A 20,341-nucleotide genomic window follows, 5' to 3' on the forward strand; every position below is an offset into this window, starting at 1 on the left:
GGTGGTGTAAATGATGCCAGTTGATGTATGGTACATTTTAAGGCTCTGCTTGAATTCTTCACAAGATGTTATTTTTTTGCTGCTACTGGAACCATATCATATAAAACTCAGCCAGAGCAAGATGCTAATGTAATCTGTTTCAGTGGAGGAGTTCCACATAACCTTTCCAGACAAGTACTGCATAAGCTGTTGCAGTCATTAAAGAGCATGTGATATCTCACTGTTTAATAATGTTTAAACTACATTTTGGTATCAATCAGTATAAGACTTATTTCCCTGTCTGTATTTTGAACAGCTTCACTCCTGCAGTAAGAGTGAACTGATCTCCAAGAGTCCAGAGATCCTGCTCATGTTCCAGCAAGTCCACAGAAAACCCATGCAGTCCTTCGTCACCACCCCGGTCCCTCCAGACTTCACCAGGTACTCAGCTCAGAGCGGGGAGAGGAAATGTGGCTCTCTGTGTTTAACATGCGTATTACTCAATCTCATTGCTTGTGGTGCGTTTGAAGTAGGGAGGTAAACAATGAATTGAGTATTGATGAATTGATTAAGAAATTACCCGAAACGCACATTTTTGTTTTCAATTTTCTGTCACGTGGGGAATGTAATATGAGAGCACATGTTGTTTACATGTGGACTCATATTACACTCAGCTATCAGGGAGGTGTTTTAAGTTTAAAGCATGTTTCGATGTGAATCAGCAGCATGCGTCAGGTCTCCACAAGTGTTTTTTAAAGAGAAGCAATACGCAACTGCTGCCTACAACGACACGGAAACAAAGGTAGACGACTTTAAACGGGACATTTCCCCACCTTTGGATACAAAACCAACAGACTGGGGGAATTGTTAGTAACAATAATAATAATAATACATTTTATTTATGGGCACCTTTCAGGACAGCGTCCAAATGCACTCGATAAAACAAACAATATTCAACATGAAAAGAACACAATGAATGGAAGGGTGAATGCAGTAAAAAGGTACATGTGAGGAGTTTACAGAGAATATGCTGTTCTTAAAAGGAGGGTTTTGAGGCAGGATTTGAAATTTGGAAGAGTCTGAGTATGCTATGTTTGCAGACCAGCAACAACACATGATTATGACTCGGTTGCGCTCCCGGCTGACACCTGACCGCGTACACATGCTTACTTTTCTCAATAAGAACGAGTAGGCAGAAAACTGGACACTGAATCTGAAGTACTTTTCTGTTAGTAGTACAAGCCTTCCCTTTATAAGACTATGTCCACAGAGAATATTTTCATGAGCCTGATCGTCAGTGTTAAACATGTTGTTAACATGTTGTACCCGTATTCAGTACTGTCAGTTATATGCATTTTGTTGCTGTGGAAAATGTAATTTAACAACGTATTTGATATTGTTTTTGACATAACAAAACTTAACTCGTTAACATTTCCAAAAATCGACAACAGAGAATACTTCAAACTTACATCCCTAGTTTGACATTTTGAGATCATAAGTGAATAAAATGATGATTCAAAATAGTTGTTGAATTAATGTCAGTGTAACAACTTGGTCAGTCTACAAATCACTAGTGCTCAACATTTTAAAATGCAGAATCTTTAAGTCATTATTGTCTGTGTTGCTGAACATTGAATAGTCATTTTAATTAGTTCATTAACCCATTCAGACCTAAGGCTGCAGAAAATCATCCTCTCAACTTAAGAATTGTTTGAAAACAACATCCCAACACCTGCATGTTTTCCGGAATGAAAGAGATATATACAGGGTGTTAAAGTGGCAGGGATATTGCACGGTGTATTGTACGGTTATTGCACAGAGTACAGGTTATTGTTCAGTGATCAGAGGGAGGAGTTGTAAAGTCTGATGGCCACAGGCAGGAATGACTTCCTGTGGGGTTCTGTGGTGCATTTAGGGGGAATGAGTCTCTCACTGAATGTGCTCCTGTGATTCAGCAGCACGTTGTAGAGAGGGTGGTGGATGTTGTCTATGATGCTGTGGAGCTTTGACAGAGTCCTCCTCTCTGTCACCACCGTCAGAGAGTCAAGCTCCACCCCGACAACATCACTGACCTTATGGATCAGTTTATTCAGTCTGTTTGGATCCGCTCCCCTCAGCCTGCTTCCCCGGCACACCACAGCAAACAGGAGAGCACTGATCCTCCACAGACTCAGAGAACATCCTCAGCATCGTCCTGCAGATGTTGAAGGACCTCAGCCTCCTCAGGAAGTAGAGGCAGCTCAGGCCCTTTTTGTAGACTGCTTCGGTGTTCCTGCTCTTGTCCAGTTTATTGTCCAAGTACACCCCCAGGTACTTGTAGTCCTCCACAATGTCCACACTGGCCCCCTGGATGGAAACAGAGGTCACTGGTGTCTCGCCCCTCCTCAGATCCCCAATCAGCTCCTTGAAATGTGAAATATGAAAGCTTAACCCCTCAAGTCCACTAAAGCTTGAGTGGCTGTTTTCATCATCTGCATTCACACAGTTTGAAGTGAACTCTACAGACGTAACCATAGCTTGACTGTAAACATTTGGTGCAGACTTGAAACGAAAAAGGAAAGGAGCCAGTTGTCCAGTGAGAAACACAAATAAAATCTGCCTTAAGTCCTTTCAGTTATTTTGAAATATTTGGCTGCGTCTGTGTACGGATCTGTGGTATCCTGTGAGGGTCTTAAATCTACATTTGGTTCTTTAATAAATGTGTCTGTGTGTTTCAGTGAGCTGGTTCCAGCCTACGACTCCAGCACTTTTGTTTTGGTCAACTTCAGGTAATCTACTTCATTCAGCCATCATTATGAAGTTAACATGGACACGTTTGTGAGCGATGTGTATATAAGTAAATCCACTAAAGACTGTTTTTTGTTCTCCTTGAAGCTTGGACAACATGTTCATATCTATTCTAGTGTAACAGCCAAACCAAAGAAACCCATTTAAAATTCCACTAAGCCCAGCATGCTGCAGTCAGACAATCACTGGCACAGATAGAATGTTCTCTCAAATGTTGCTGAGTTTTATGAAAGTCTGTAACATTCATCTTTCATCGTTTGCCACACAGAGAAGGCTGCAGGAGCTGTAATCAGTTTTCTGATATTACGACACAAAATAATCCAGATTGAAATATTTAGAAGCATATATTCACAATGATAGAATCACCATGAGTACAAAGTGGAGGATGTTGTGGTTGCTTTCAGACATAAGAAGATACTGAGGGCTTCAGAAGCACATCAGCCTTCTTCAAGATGTTTTTAAAGAGTTTGTTTTGCACTTGTGAAAGTCCAGTCCTGTGTAACCCTACAACAAGGAACACAGTGAAACAGTAAGGTATAGAATATGTTCAAATGCTGCTGTTCAAAGTAAGTGATTATCAGGTGTGTGTATCTGTGCATGTATGTGTTTGTGTTTGTAGCACTCTGAGGCAACGGGCCGACCCGGTCTACAGCCCTCCTCTACAGATATCTGGACTCTGTTGGAGGCTCAAAGTCTACCCAGTGAGTTTACTGATATGTTCCATCAAAGCCCGCTAACATTGTTTAACATCATCTTTAGCATGTATCGTACAGATGATTGAATTTGAACAGTTTCTATAGTCCAGTGTGATAATCTCATGTTAAACCAGGGACTCTAAAGTTGCAGTGTGTGGGCATCAACTGAACTTTCTTTACATAGCACCTTTCATACGTACAAACATGCTTCACAAAAGAGCACAGAGACAGAAAACAACAGAAATGATAAAATAATGAAAGACATAATCATATAGAATACTTAAAAATAAATAAAATCAATGCAATCAAATTAATAAAATAAGTAAGGGTAGAAAGCAAAATCAATTAAAGTAAAGGAGATCAGATAAATACAAGAGATAAATAGATAAATAAATGTTGTTAAAACAACGATTATAATAATGCAGTCAAGGGATAAAAATAAATTACTCCAAATTAAAAGCCAGATTAAAAAGGTAAGTCTTGGACATTTTGAAGGTAAAAACTTAACAAATAGAAGATCATGCTTATCAGGCATCACAGCAGCTTCTTGTCCTCAAAGGCCACCGTCCTTCCACCAAAAAGAGGGGTGAGGAAGGGAGCTCTTTCATCTAGATCAGATTAGATTCAACTTTATGTCATTGTGCATGTCCTTAAGCAGTAATTAAATAACATGATACAGTGTATATATATATATATATATATATATATATATATATATATATATATATATATATGCACTGTATCATAAGTGACTATATCTACAGGTATTTACAGGCTATGAACAGGCTATGACTATGATTATGGTATACAGTATACAATAGCTACAGTATGTTTTACAGTGTGTATATACTGTTTATGCACAATCTAGAATCTGGCCACCAGTATCAATCATTCAGTCAATTAATCAATAAATGAAACAATCAATCAACCAATCAATCAATAAATGAAACAATCAATCAATCAGACTTTATTTGTATAGCACTTTTTAGACAATGATATTTTAACACAAAGTGCTGTACGTAAAAATAATCATGGTAGTATAAAATGAAAAAAACAAAAAAAGAAGACCCCCCCCACAATAAAATAAGAAATAAAAATAAAATTAAAAATCCAAAAAAGGCCCGCCACAATCAAATAAATAAAACATTTAAAAAAAAAAAAAGGAAGACCAGCTACAATAAAATAAAATAGAATTTAAAAAATCCCAAAAAAAGAAGACCCGCCACAATAAAATAAAATAGAATTAAAAAATCCAAAAAAAGAAGACCCGCCACAATAAAATAAAATAAAAAATAAATAAATAAAGAATACAAAAAAGACGAGCCACAATAAAATAAAATCAAAAAAAGAAGACCGCCAAAACCACCTCATGATCCATATGCATGGTTAAAAACATGATTTAATAATAATAATAATGATAAAATAATAAAAGTAATTCCCATTTCTACACACTGAACCTTTAAACTGTTTGTTGAAACTCTGGATCTCTCTCTGCAGTTGAGCTAAAGTAATTTTAGACACCAGTCTACATGTCACTGTGTCTGTAACGTGATGTTCCCCTCAGGATGGTAATGGAGTGGTCCGTGGAAACTACCTGTCTGTCTTTTTGGAACTGTCTGCTGGACTCCCTGAAACATCAAAGTATGATTTTTAGTTTTCATTGTCATCCATTTTTTCCCTTTAGAGTATAAATTGATGGCTTTTAAATGTAATTCGATTGTCTTTTTTATTGAATAAATTGTAAACAAATCAAAACAAAAATACTCAGGTAATTATGATCATAACAATAAGGATTATTACTGATGTAGAGGTTCATTTTATTTTAAATATTGTGACTAAAACTAGTTAATTCATCTTAAAATGATTGGCTTTTCATAACAACATAATAAAGAACTTAATCTCCTGGATCCTCTCCACACGCCCTGTGATGTATTCTCCTGAGTCTAAATGTCGTCCTGTCTCTGTGTAGATATGAGTACCGTGTAGAGATGGTCCATCAGGCCTCCAGCGACCCCACAAAGAACATCATTCGGGAGTTTGCCTCTGACTTTGAGGTGGGCGAATGCTGGGGATACAACCGTTTCTTCAGACTGGACCTCCTGGCCAGCGAGGGATACCTGAACATGCAGACTGACACGCTGGTCCTCCGGTGGGCTCTCACACACACACGAACACACCATCACCTCTCCATAGAGCATGCTCCTCTCTGCACCTTCACCACTCTGATATTATAGAAACAAGCAGCTGAACCGTTTCGTTGCCAGAGGCTTACAGAGTTTAATTTGATTCTTGTGTGTGCTGCACAGCTACCAGGTCCGCTCCCCAACCTTCTTCCAGAAATGCAGAGATCAGTACTGGTACATCAGCCAGCTGGAGTCAGCCCAGAGCGGCTACATCCAGCAGATCAACAACCTGAAAGAGGTACATGGTTCTCACGTGTGTTGTCTCCATCCCTTTGAGTTTGAAGTGTGAACAGTTTGGGAAATGTTTGCTTCTCTTTAACCTCTCTGACTCATTGATGAATTATTCAGAACAAACTTGTTGTGCTCCCAAACACTTTTCACATCCCATAACTAGGTGTCTGTTTCATTCAGGATGATAAAGGTTAAGTCTGTGTATTTATTTATATTTTTTTGTAAAACTGGCTGCTGCAAGAGCTGATCACTCACGACTTCATTTAACAATGATTTCCTCCATTTGTCCTTTTCATGGTTTGACCTTTTTAAACTTCTGAATTTAGGAAATAAGTCCCACTCCAGTTTCTCTGAATCCAAAGAGCAAGGCTTCACATTAAAGTACAGAAGAGGATTAGGGCCACTGAAAAAAAATAAAAATAATTAAGGTCAAATTTATTTTTAAACTATTATTCTGAGATTAAAGTCAGAATTCTGAAGATTTTTTTTCTGACATTCAGGGAGAGTGTCACTTTCACTTTTTGACATGCAGGAGGAGTTCAGCAGGACTGCAGTCAAGCCAGCCTCCACTTTTGAAACGATAGTCAAGCCAGCCTCCCCTGTGTTCTGCTGTGCGTGTTTAGAACAGGCATTGCGGTAATCGTGTGGAATCATGGATTTTCCTTTTTCTAACTGAAAGCAATTTGAAAGAGTAGAACATTGTAATGGTTGAAGCTCATTTGAAACTGATATTACAACAACCCGAATCAATACACTAGTGTAAAAAAAAACACTGAAAGGTGTCCACACTAAATTGTTCTGACTCCACATCGGGACAATCTAAGGTGGATTTTCACAATAAAAGCTGTCTGAAATATAAAAATGTGCGTGGTAATTATATATATTTGGCATTACAATAAATCTCAGTTTCCACTGATATGTTTTGATTCAGACTGAAAGGAGAAAACTTCAAAATGTGATGCTGCCAATTACAGCTACACCTGGAATTTCAAAATAAAAGCCATTGGAAATATAGCATATTAGTGATGATTTTGGATATTTTCAAAGTGAGATTCTTAAAAATCCCTGTTTCTACTGAATAATTTCAGTTCAGACTAATAGTAGCCAGAATTCTTAAGTTTTTTGTTTTTTTTTTCAGTGGCCCTAATCCTCTTCCGTATTAAAGAGGCGGAAACAAGCAAATATTTATTATGTTTTCTCGAAAAGATAAACAGTTGAGCTTTCATTTTCTACCAATCAATTCATCAACTATCTTTATGATTTCTTTGAGATTGTCCTTCTGTTCATGACACATTAGACATTTTTCAACGCGTCTTTGTCAGGAACACAAAGTTCCATCAAAGCTCTATTTTCTGTTCAACCTCATAGCTTCTACATTTAAATACATCATTTTAAAAATACATCACAGACTTGGAAATGTGATGATTTCAACATTTTAAGATGATTACAGAGTCTGATCTTAACATAGTGAAATCAATAAAATGTGTTGTTCAATGTATTTACCGTCTCTAACATTTCTCCTCTGCTGTTAATAAGCTTTAATTTGTCTGTAGCAGCTGATCTGATTTTGTAGTTTAATTTGTAAATTTTTTAATATCTTAAATCTTATTTTGTTTATCTATTTTTATTTTTACTTATTTTATTTTTACTTATTTAAACGTATTCTTGATGATGCTTATGTCTGGGTTGCTGCAACAACCGAATTTCCCAACGGGGATCAATGAAGTAATATTTTATCTTATCTTAATTCAGAGGTTGGCGATAGAGCTCTTCCGCCGACAGACGTCACGCAGCTCCTCGCCGCCTGACATGAGACTCGCTGCGAGCACCACAACATCTGAAAGAGACCCTCGCTCTGTAAAGAGCGACGACGACATTCAGACCACTCTGAGCAACGCTAAAAAAGTAGAAGAAGAAGAGAGGACTCAGCACGATGACTCTAATGTAAGTGGGGATACACATCACACCAAACTGAGCTAGCAGCTCATCACTTCTTACTGTCCATATGGTCAGAGTTAAGCACATACACAGAGATAATTAGAGTACTTGTCTGATAAACGGCCAAATTCCACCAGATCATTGTCCGGTCCTTCCTCGGTCCGTCACAGCACCAGATCTGATAGGTTTCTATTCTAGTCAATGTGTCAACTTCCACTGGATCTGCTCCATTGGGTTCTGGCTGCGTCTCTGACCTGGCAGGTCGGAGTCCTCCGGATCAGATGAACAAGACTTCTATTTTTGCCGGATGCTGGAGCACGACGCATCAATCTCAACAGAACAGATGGAGCGGGACAGGAAGTCAGGTTTCACCAAAACAAAATGAAAACATCCGGTTAATTTTCAGAATAAAACACTCTGTGTTATCACCAGATCGTATTTCACTTAACTACAACAACAAACCAAAGTCATGATGAGCGGAGCCAGACCTGGAGTCAACAGGTCAGAGGTTTTCAGAAGACCAGAAAGACAACATGGATGAGGAGAGGAGGAGGAGAATCCTTGATTCAGTGATTATAGAGGGAAAACCTCGGTCACATGACTCCAGCTGTCCGGAGGTCCTGCTCCGTGCTGCGTTCCGAAAACACAACCGGTGGGTGTTGACGTACGAGAGAGGACAGAGCCGGACCGCAGCGGATCAGAGACGGAGCGGACACAGATCTTGGGGAAGTCCCGTGTTAGGGTTAAAAACTTGATGTCACCAACCCTGATAAACGGACTCAGGGGATCCTTCCCAAAGTGATTTTAAACACCAGCTGTGATTCATGGAGGAACTGGAGTATCATGGTGCACTTAAGCTGCACAGGTTGTAGAAAAGCATGTTTTCAGCCGATCAAGCCAGATATGTCCGTTTAAGAACGTGTTTAGTTGTAGCACACAGTCATGAGATTTTAGTCATCATGATAAATCTGGTTGGTTTAGGAGCTTTCTGATGGTGACCTGGAGGTAGACTGTCTAACAGAGGAGGAGGTGAACCCACTCGACGGCAGCAGCACCTCAGGGAGCTCCACGGCCACCAGCAACACAGAGGAGAACGACATAGACGAGGAGACCATGTGAGTAGAATCTGTCAGGCATAACATCTCTGTGAGAGGTGCAGCAGAGTGACAGTCACACTAAGAGGGACATTTGTACCTCCTTTAATTAAAGTGTTAAATGTCATAAAAGCTGCATCATCCTTGAATACATCCGTATGTGTGTGTTTCTGCAGGTCTGGAGAGAATGATGTCGACTTCATTGGAAACCTGGAAACGGAAGAAGGAGAACTTCCTGATGACTTGGCTGGAGCCACAGGTATGATTCACACACTCCATATCAAGTTTTTTTCCCCCTAACAATAAATTATAAATTTAGATTCTGCAGTTTTAATCTCTGCTGTGTGGGAGTCGGGTCAGCAGAGGTCTGTCTTCCTGTTCGTTAGCAGATGCTGTATCTCAAAAACTTCTCTGCTGAATTCATTTAAGTGGTAGAGTGCTTGGGTTGAGGAATGACGATCAGATTACATTTCAAGTCTGCAAAACCTCAGAGCCTGCAGGACAAACTCTCTGCAAGAACTCTCATGTACTTTTCTTTTTAACAGATTGTTGCAAAATTATCAACATGTAACAACAGTAGACTGTATAAACACACTGATGTCACTCAATGGTTTCTTGACCACGTATATGAAGTAGGGATGTAAATTTCAAGTATTTTCTTTGGAAATGTTAATGATCAATTATTTATTAATCATTAAAAAAACATAAATGTTTGCCTTCAAAAACAATGCCAAATGCGTTTTTTCCCCATAATCAAATTTTCCTTCATGACACAATGTATATAACTGACAGTATTAAATCTCTACAGATCATATTGAGGTGTTCAAAACGTTAAACACACTGAATATCAACATGTGGAGCAGACTCATAATCTCTGCAGACATGCAGTCATAAAAGTGAAGGCTCAGACTTCAACAAGGGAACTGAACAGAAACATATTTCAGACTCAGTGTCCAGTTTTCTGTCTACTCGTTGTTAATGAGAAAAATAAGCATGTGAGTGTGGTCAGCAGCAGCCCCAAGCTGAGCGTATCCGCTGTGAGCAACACCTTCAGTCAGCTGATTCACATGAAACATGCTTTAAACTTCAAACACCTCCCTGATAGCTGAATCAAATATGAGACCACATGATGTTTGTTCTACGTGATAGAAAATCCAAACAACAAAATGTGTTCCAGTAAGTTCTTCAATCAATTAATTAATCCATACTCCATTCATTTTTGACATCCCTAATATGAAGCCTTGAGTTTGTTTGTAGGCTCCTGCAAAGTCTGTTTTCTGGAGCAGGAAGTGACTGTATGTAAAGATGGTTGTGTTAATGTCGAGCAGAGAGCCGGCAGCATTTTTCAAGATGGAGGGTTGATCCTTGGTCACAACTTCACGTGCCAACGTTTCATTCTCTGAAGAAGATCCATCTGTTTTCTGTGCACAGTATTATTTTCTGTATTTTTGTCCTACATAATTTTAGAGGTCATATCCTGTGATGCCTTTGATGATACTATTGTGACCTGCCTTGACAAGGTTACCCTTTTGTAAAAGAGGATAATTCTCATTTTGACCTCCATACAGCAGATCAGTAACTCCCTGAAACGACAGAAGACATCTTAAGATAAAGACAAATATCTCAATTTAAACTTTTTATCCTCTTCTATTTAAGCCGCAGCAGATTTTTCCCCATTTGCCCAGAAACTTATGAACACAACTGTGTATATGTGTGTGTATATATATATATATATATAAATGGTAAAAATAAGAATAAAACATAACCTAAAGACAGACATTTCAGGCAAAGGGTCAGGGCCACTCGTATAACCACGCTCCATGGCGAGCTCAGCTACGTTATGCAGATCGCATGGTTACATGTCCAAACAAACACGAACACACTTCAATCTTTGCATAAAAAAGTTATTTGCCATTTTTTGTTTGGTCTCCTCTTTTCATCCCATCACTCCTCTTTTGGTTCAGAGCATGTGTGTATTTCTCTGCAGCTCTTGGTGCTTGTCTTATGAGCATGGGACAGGTCAACACTGCTTTTTTGCTGCCACCAGACATGAGCTGCACTGGGAGGGTGTTACAAGTCCACACCATACTGTGCATGGAGCCAAACCAGTGTGCTAAGCTTCTTCATGAGGAATCTTATTTTTTCAATAAATTGATGGAGTGGTGCTTCAGAACTGCTGGAAGTGCTGTAATACTGCTGTTTAGATTATGCCCAGTATCATTTCATCTAATATTTTCTTGTTTAAAATTTTGATCTAAAAGATCATACAGTAGAAACAACAGTCACTCCCAGATTCATAGATCCAGATGGGATCTCTTTTGAATATGTTGCAAACTGGAAAACTATCCGGACAAAGAAGTAGCAAATCTGGACATTTGTGAAGCAGTAACCATCAAATATTTAACGTCCTCCTCAGTTGAAGTCCTCACTCTCTCTTCAGCTTAGGCAAACAAAAGCCTCACCCACTGTTTGAGATTTACAGAATCAGATCTACGTGTGTTGTTTGGCAGCAGCACAAGTAGAACATAGTGATACAATGGTGGGCCTCAAAGCGGCTCCTTCTGTGTGTTTGACTGTGTTGGTGTTGAAAGGTATGAAGAGGGTGAGTCATTGTTGGTGCCTGTGCTGATATAGAAACACTCAGTGTCTGTGTGTGTACATGTGTGTGGGTTGTGTGTGTTCCCTCTTAGATGTCAGAGTGGAGCAGAGTCAGAGTTGCTGCTCTTCCTGTAGGTCCCTCAGTGTCCTGTTTTTTTTTTTTACAGTGACCTTTTCTTTTGATGCTGTTAGAACAATAAAGTTTAGCCTCACAGTGCCAGTTGAAACTTTCCAACCCAGATATGAAACACAGGTTTTCAGTCTGGCAAAGATTTACAGAGGATAAACTGTTCAGACTGAAAGAAACAAACGTGATAGAAAAAAAGGAAGAATTTTAAGAAATGGTCTTTTTAGTCTTCATGGAAGCATGCAATGAGTTTTATTTAATAATACTGAATGTAAGCAGTAAATGTTCACCCATGAACCACGCAACTATTATCATGATTAGAAGCAGACAATATTAAACATTAGGGATGTAAGGAAACACTCATCCCACGATTCTGTTCGAATCCCGATTTTTGGTTATCGGTATGAATCACTCTTGATTCTGTAACGATTTTCAAGAAAACTGGATTGAACTCAAAATTTAAATAACTATTTTATTTCAGTCCTCAGATATGGACAGTAGGGATATATTTGTTCTCTTATATTTCTTTGTAAACAAAGTCATCCTTTTTCATTTTGAAGGTGTGTTGTAACTCAAATAAAACCAGTGCACACTTTTTTTCAGCACCTTGTAAAAAAACTCAAAATGAGCGTACAAAAATACCTTGTTGGAAAATTTCAGAACAATTCTAAAGAAATTTAAAATGAATGATTCCCAAATGAAAGTAGCAAAAACAGAGCGTTTGTTTGTCCTGTTGCTTTAAATCCCTGATGTGGGCCACTGAATCCTGGGTCCACATATTTCAATCAAAGGCCTCGTGCTGAGATAACGAGTGGATAATGGATAAGAAGTATTGATTTAAGTATTATACATTTAACCCCGTCCAACAATGTGAAATAGTTCCTGAAGGTCAGGTGTGATCACGATAATCGCCTCCACCGTTCTTTCTGAAGACATCAGTGACGTAACGTTTGGGACCGTCTGTGAAGAAAGAACTCTATGTAACCACATGATCTCTGTCTCCTGCCCGTCCTCAAGGTGGATCCAGCCCCAGCATGCGCGCCTTACATCGCAGCACTGCGGCCAGTCGCAGCAGCGGGGCTGCTGGTGGTGCTGTGGGTCAGGGCAGTAACAGCCTCCTAGAAATAGACCCGGTCATCCTGATCCAGCTGCTGGATCTGAAGGAGCGCAGCAGCGTGGAGTCTCTGTGGGGCCTTCAGCCTCGGCCTCCTGTATCCCTGCTGCACAGCCAAGGTCTGTAAACACTCTCTGCCCACTGACAACAAATCACTGGCACTAAACTGAGGATCAATACTCTAATTCACACCCAGGGTCTGTCCACACAAAAACAGACTTTGAGAGGGAAACGTTGACTTTGGGTTTTTTGCCTCGCTGCCTCTTTCACTTGAGAGAAAATGTCTTTGTTAAAATATCTCTCAGTAGAACATCTTAATGCTACTGATTGCTGCGCCGTGCCTTCCTGAACTCTGACACATTTTGACATAAAACATGTCGACGGAGGCACAGCATGGTTTGAAAACCCTTCTACCACAACAGTCAAATTTAGCCACTTGTAAGGGAACACCTTTTAAGGACATAATGATTCAAATTCAAATTCAAAAAATGTAATTTGTCCCAGAGGGGCAAAATTAAATTTAAACCTTAGAATTGAAATGATGAATGTAGGGCTATGTGCCATGGTTGTGGGTGGAAGGAGAATAAATTAACTGAGCAAAAATATATATGTCAATAGAGCAGTATAAATTAGTGTAATACAGCGTGTGTGAAGGGGTCTAATGAACACAGTATGGAAAGAATATGTAGAAGTACGATTGGAAATTAAATAAGTCAGCAGTGTGTGAAAAAACAAATACTGATTAAACAAAGTGGTCACAGTAAAGTAAAAAATAAATGCTGATGGTAGGGTATAGGGATGTAAATTTCAAGTATTTTTCGTGATCGATCTTTTGGAAATGTTAATGATCAATTATGGATTAATCATTAAAAAAGTGTATTCGTTGTGTGTTTTTTCCGCTAAATTTTCCTTCAAGACACAGTGTATATAACTGACAGTATTGAATATCTACGGATCATATTGAGGTGTTCAAAATGTTAAACACACTGAATATCAACGTGTGGAGCAGACTCATAATCTCTGCAGACACAGTCATAAAAGTGAAGGCTCAGACTTCAACAAGGGAACTGAACAGAAACAGATTTTAGACTCACAGTGTCCAGTTTTCTGTCTACTCGTTCTTATTGAGAAACATAAGCATGTGAACGTGGTCAGGTGTCAGCCGGATAACCGGGTCATAATCAGTCCGGAGGCGGAGAAACAAAGCGCTCGTGGAGACCTGTCACTCAGCTGCAGCCCCAAGCTGAGCGTCTCCACTGTGAGCAACACCTTCAGTCAGCTGATTCACATGAAACATGCTTTAAACTTCAAACACCTCCCTGATAGCTGAACCAAATATGAGACCACATGATGTTTGTTCCACGTGAGAGAAAATCCAAACAACAAAATGTGTTCCAGTAAGTTCTTCAATCAATGAATCCATACTCCATTCATTGATGACATCCCTAGTAGGGTATTTTTTGACCCATTTGAGTCTCCTCCATCTTACCTGAGAGTTAAATAGAGAATCTGTAAGTGGAAGCAGTTTTTCAATCACTGTCCAATCCTTGACTTCTTCCTCATGTCTCATTTCTCTTCCAGCTCATCCACACTCCAGGAAAGACAGAGAGCGGCGACCTCAGGTCGTACGACGATCAGCTCCAGACTCGGGGGTCTTGATCCGCCTCAAAGCCCAGATGGCTGAAGTCCGCAGTAAAATGTCTGATGTCAAAAGTCAAGTGCTGGAGGCTCGAGATCCCCGGCCCGGCCCATCAGGAGGCTTCAGCGTGGAGGAGGTTCCCTCTCACCACACTGACTCAGAGTTGTCAGCCTGTCGTAAACCCGGGGAACTGGACCTGCTGGGGAGAGGAGCTGCTGCTCGGTCCAGGCCCTGCCGCCCTGGTGAGTAGTCCTGATGATGATGTTGAGTTCCTTTACAGCTAGAGGAAGATGTCTCACTTCATGAAGTTTACAAAAACATCAAGAACTGAAACTAAACTGGAAATCCTTTTATTTTCAATCAAAGCAAAGTTTAAGGTCTGTCTTCTCTTTTTACTTCTGTTGCTCCATCCACCCAGACATCTTTACCTTCAGTAGTTATGAAAAGTCATTTCTAAGTTCTCATCTCTTTATGATCCCGTCCTGATTTCCAGCATCAGTTAAAAAGTGCAAAGTTAAGGTCCTAGCCTGGCTCAGGAGGCTGGGTCAGAGCAGGTCTTCTTTCCTAACAGATTTGGCATGGCCTTGAGCAGAGTCATCTCCACACACCTCACACAGTAACATGTTTATCTGTGTTTTTATTTACAGCCAGGAAATCTCTGTCCCCAGTTCTGGACAGCAGCGTCTCCGTGGTGGTGAAGAGGCGGAGTCCTGAGGAGATGGAGAAGGACTTGGCCACAGAGCCCAGCCTGCATCTTAAAGACGGGCTTGGAGCTGCTGAAGGTCAGTACTTATCTTATTTATTACACTGATAAAGTTCCTGGGTTCCTTCTGTGGGAGGTGGGTGGGAAGGAGGGACATTATATCAGAGAGTTTCTATGGCAGGCTGCAGGGACATTAGTTTTGAATTCACTCTGAGTTCGCCGGGGGATTATCTGACTTTTTAAAGGCATCATCTTTCACTGAACAACAATTCACTTCATTTATGTTTCAGTTAGTAACAGAGTTACAAAGTAGGATGAGATAGAATAAATTAAAACACAAGAATAATTGACAGAGATAAACTGTGTTCACTAGCATGTTGCTCCGTGTGTGTTTCTCTTCTTGTTGGAGTGTGAACAGCCTTCTCTTCACTCTGCTCTGTACTTTCCTCTGTGCTGTTCCGGTGTGACTCAAAATAGTTCCTGAAGCTCTAGTGGCTGAACTTTGATAATCTGTGGGCTGTTTGAGCACTACATCCTCCTACTCACTCAAAAGTGTGTCAATATTTCAACCAGTGTTTACATCCAAGTTCCAGACGTCCACTGTCCCAGAAAATAAACACTGAATGTGGAGATTTCACACCACTTATTTCCCTCATTATTAAAACACATTTCACATCTGGTCTTAAGTTCAAACTAGGGAAGTCAACAATAAATCAAGTATGGATTAATTGATTGTTAAGAACTTACTGGGACACATTTATTTGTGTTGATTTTCTATTACGTGGAACAAACATCATGTGGTCTCATATTTGGTTCAGGGGAAAAAACACATTTGGCATTATTTTTGAAGGAAAACGTTTACGCTTTTTTAAAGATTAATCGATAATTGATCGTTAACATTTCCAAAGATCGATCATGGAAAATACTTGAAATTTACATCCCTATTTCCAACGCATTCAACCCTTGAGGTTTTCAGCCTGTATTAGGCTCCATTCACTGGAGTCTGTTAAGTCTACAAACTCATGGATCTGCAGTGGTATCACACCTGGATTTCACTCTATCATGAACCCACTCAGCCTTCTTTAATGCTCTGCTGCTCTTTGAGTTTGGTTGGGCTGGATTGAACTCAACACTAAACAAAAGCAGACCCATGATTTTCCACTGTGTGACTCTGCACCTGTTTCTCCTGCAGGACTGCTGAAGGCTGACGGCAACCAGAGCTCCCTTATGTCTCTGAGCGGCTCCTTGGCAGAGCATGCCTCCACCTCCAAGCAGCAGTACTCGGTGGAGCAGCAGCTTTATGGGGCCCAGGGGTCCAGGGACGACATCTTCTCTTTGGGAGTACCGAGCTACGTGACTTCCAGCAAAAACTGTGGCAGTCGGCCCCTCGGGTGCGTCTCACGGACTCACTCCTTTCACACACAGCAGATGGCCATGTTACTCAGACTGCGACACAGAACTCTTCATGTCTCAATCTTTCTGCCCTGCTGCTCACAGAGCCTGTCGCTTCTCTCTCCTGCAGGGCGGTCACGTTGGATGATGAACCTGAGAGCTCAGGAAACTGTCATCAGTCCATGCTGGAGGGACTTTCTGCACAACCGCAGTCCAATGAAGGTGAACTCCTCTTCTAACGGTCAGGACTTACTGAGTGTTTAAATCGTGCAGCATTGATGGAGATGAAGGAAACGCTGTCGGCTGAGAGTACAGACTGAGACTCTACCTAGGAGTATCTCCAGATCTAACTTCTGAACACATTCTATCTCGTCAGTTGGTTTTTGTTACATGAGGTCCCGTTTACAGGGCGTTATATAATGGATTATTTTTTGGCCTTAAGCTGTTTCTATCTGGAGACTCTGCTGGTTCTCTAAAGCCAAGAAATAATCTGGCGTATCCCCATCTATTAACTGTCACTTCTGATTTAACACTTCAGTGTTTGTCAAATCAAATATAAAAAGATAGAATCTGTAAATTAGTGAGCTTGAGAAACGCTGGTAGGTGGATCAGTTCTATGCTGAGCTTTGCTCTGCTAGCTGTAGCATTGCAGCTAATAGAAAAATCACTGTGGGGGTTATTGACCCTCACATCTGATTCTGAGTCCAAAAGCTTGTTTGCTCTTTAGTATTTGTATCCAAGTGCACTAAATATATCGTTCTAAACTCACTTACATGCATGCATTGATTGGTATTTGTCTGCAGATGTCAAAGCATTGTGTTGTTTCAGGCAAGAAGGAATAATAGAACACTGTCAGAAACAGACTAGGGATGGGCATTTCAAGCCAAAATACAATTCGATAATCATTTTGCATCTATTCAACGATTATTCAAATAATCACCCCACACACACACACACACGCACACGCACACACACACACACACACACACACACACACACACACATACACAAATGCACACAAACGCACACAAACACACATAAACATACAAACACACACACACACACACACACACACACACACACACACACACACACACACAAACACACACCTGTCCCGTTAACATCCCGTTTGTGTGTCAGTCACATTAACCAGCAGCAGGACGAGGTGCTGCTAGTAGCGGGCACTGACGGCGTCTTTCTCGATCTTTATGTCTGTGTTTCTGTGACGCAGTGTATGTGTTTACATGTTACAGCCATGCTCAATATCTGAAACACGTGTAGTAGCTTGAGATTCAAAAATGGAGAAAATTGCTGCAACTGTCGCCAATGTTTTCTTCTTCTTTTGTTATTTAATGCAGTTAGCATTCTTCTTCTTCTGTTACTTAATGCAGTTTGCAAACAGCTTTAAGACGCTCTATAGCCACCGTCTGGAGGGAATACCGTATTACAACCAGGCACCGGTAAAAATGATGAAAAATTATACTTTTAAAATGAGAAAATATTTAAAGTAACTATTCGATTTTTACAAAGAATATTTGAAAGTCATTGCCCATCCGTAAAACAGACCTCAGGCTGCGTCCATTAACAGAAGTTGTTCTAGCTCTAAATCTCTGAGTCATTTTATCTTGAAGTGAGTAAACAAAGGTCTTTGAAAGATCTGAATCTAGTTGTCTCTTCCTCTCTGTAGATCTGTCACCGGCGGTCCTCGTGGCAGCAACCAGCAGCGACAGCGACACTGAGGACGAGGCCCTGCAGAGCAACAACTCTCGCTATGACAACCAGACGCCCCCCTGCACAGGTAGCCAACACACACAGAGTCCATGAGAACACACACGCATACACCTGAGGTCACACACACATACACCTGAGGTCACACACACATACACCTGAGGTCACACACACATACACCTGACACGGGACTTCCACCAGATCCGTGTCCGTTCCATCTCTGATCCGCTGCGGTCCGACTCCGTTCAGGACCTCCAGACAGCTGGAGTCATGTGACCGAGGTTTTCCCTCTATAATCACTGAATCAAGGATTCTCCTCCTCCTCCTCTCCTCATCCATGTTGTCTTTCTGGTCCTCTGAAAACCTCTGACCTGTTGACTCCAGGCCTGGCTCCGCTCATCATGACTTTGGTTTGTTGTTGTAGTTAAGTGAAATACGATCTGGTGATAACACAGAGTGTTTTATTCTGAAAATTAACCGGATGTTTTCATTTTGTTTTGGTGAAACCTGACTTCCTGTCCCGCTCCATCTGCTCTGTTGAGATTGATGCGTCGTGCTCCGGCATCCAGAGAAAATAGAAGTCTTGTGTCTCTGATCCGGAGGGCTTCGACCTGCCGGATCAGAGACGCAGCCGGAGCGGATCCAGTGGAAGTTAACACATTGACTAGAATAGAAACCTATCAGATCTGGAGATGTGACTGACCGGACACGGATCTGGTGGAATTTGGCCGTGAGGTCCCACACACATACCTGAGGTCCCACACACATACCTGAGGTCACACACACATACCTGAGGTCCCACACACATACCTGAGGTCACACACACATACCTGAGGTCACACACACATACCTGAGGTCCCACACACATACCTGAGGTCACACACACATACCTGAGGTCACACACCACCTGTGTGAGCTCTCTTACACGGTGCCTCGTTGTCCACTGTGAGGACTCAAATGTTTGTCCCTGCAGCTCAGGAGGAATCAAAATGTGATTTGAAATGAGGCAAAATAAAATGTTAATACAGCTGCTAAAAACACACCTACCCTCAGACTCTACAGAATTCTCTCTTTTCCCGACCCTCACTGTGGTCCACACTTGACCCTCCTCTTTCTCTTCTTTTGAGATGATTTGCACCGTCGTGGTTGGTTCAGTTTCTTGCTGAGCAGTCGGATGGAGAGGCGGAGTCGATGACATTTCTGTTTGCGTCTGACTTATAAAGAGAAATGCAGCCATAGGAACACACACTGTGTTTTCATAATACCCTTCCCGTCATATGACAGAAAACGAGGTACAGAGATGGATGTTTTTGGTCCCTCTCCTCTGCTTTTACAACATAATCCAGTCAGAGCAAATGACCAAAACATCCATTTCTCCAGAAAGCAAGACACTTCAAGGTCACGCTGTCTGATTTCTTCGACGAGACAGTCTGAGCCTTCACTCACATCAGAGATGGCAGAGCCCTTTCTGAGTAATTTAACAGCAGATTTTGTGAAACTGTGATTGAGCAAGGTACACAGTCTGTGATCGTCTTCTACCACACCACCTTCTCTCCACCATATTCGTCTGATACGCTTCAAAAACATCCAGTCTGACACAAAGCGAGTGTCTCTGTGAGGCATCATAATCAGGTCCTGTGATGTGTGTTACAATGTGACAGATTAAAGATGGAGGTTTGCTGAGTCAGAGCACTTTAATGTTTTATTTACACTCGTGGTCAGTGGCTGGACCGAGGAGGAAAACCAGGTTTCAGTTCTTAGATTATAAATAACTTTTTGTTTTGGTCGGTTTGAAGAAACAGAAACGAGCCGTGACCCGAGCTTCAGAGATGGTTATATCAGCAAATACACACTTGCGGGCTTTGCGCCTTCTTCCCGCCTGTCAATCAGGTCAGCTGTGCCTCTCATAATGGAAAACTTGTTATCTTAATATCTTTGAAATTGCAGCGTTAGGAAAAAATTCACCCTGTACAGTGTGTGCCGATCGAGAAATGATCTATCCAGACTACACTTGTTTTCTGAACCAGGCTGTAAACATGTTTATTTCTGCTGTAAAGATCGGCTTCTTTCAATGGGTGTGTATGTGGTTTCCTGTACTTCCGGAGCCAGCCTCAAGTGGACACTCGATGAACT

The 20,341-nt window shown here is 40.9% G+C and overlaps 1 protein-coding gene across 2 annotated transcripts in view; it reads left to right on the forward strand.

The window, feature by feature from the left end:
- Positions 1 to 20,341, forward strand: part of trim37 (tripartite motif containing 37) — a 44,131-nt gene that overhangs the window by 20,546 nt on the left and 3,244 nt on the right. For both annotated transcript variants that reach the window (XM_034684546.1, XM_034684547.1), the window contains 15 exons: positions 296 to 420; positions 2,697 to 2,747; positions 3,386 to 3,467; positions 5,026 to 5,102; positions 5,431 to 5,610; positions 5,768 to 5,882; positions 7,628 to 7,819; positions 8,795 to 8,928; positions 9,084 to 9,166; positions 12,650 to 12,865; positions 14,328 to 14,627; positions 15,033 to 15,167; positions 16,281 to 16,479; positions 16,611 to 16,702; positions 18,168 to 18,278. In XM_034684546.1, the coding sequence (XP_034540437.1) occupies positions 296 to 420; positions 2,697 to 2,747; positions 3,386 to 3,467; positions 5,026 to 5,102; positions 5,431 to 5,610; positions 5,768 to 5,882; positions 7,628 to 7,819; positions 8,795 to 8,928; positions 9,084 to 9,166; positions 12,650 to 12,865; positions 14,328 to 14,627; positions 15,033 to 15,167; positions 16,281 to 16,479; positions 16,611 to 16,702; positions 18,168 to 18,278 (2,092 nt within the window). The remainder of the gene's footprint in view (positions 1 to 295; positions 421 to 2,696; positions 2,748 to 3,385; positions 3,468 to 5,025; positions 5,103 to 5,430; positions 5,611 to 5,767; positions 5,883 to 7,627; positions 7,820 to 8,794; positions 8,929 to 9,083; positions 9,167 to 12,649; positions 12,866 to 14,327; positions 14,628 to 15,032; positions 15,168 to 16,280; positions 16,480 to 16,610; positions 16,703 to 18,167; positions 18,279 to 20,341) is intronic.

This window comes from Notolabrus celidotus, chromosome 5, assembly GCF_009762535.1.
Source record: "Notolabrus celidotus isolate fNotCel1 chromosome 5, fNotCel1.pri, whole genome shotgun sequence".
NCBI lineage: Eukaryota > Metazoa > Chordata > Actinopteri > Labriformes > Labridae > Notolabrus > Notolabrus celidotus.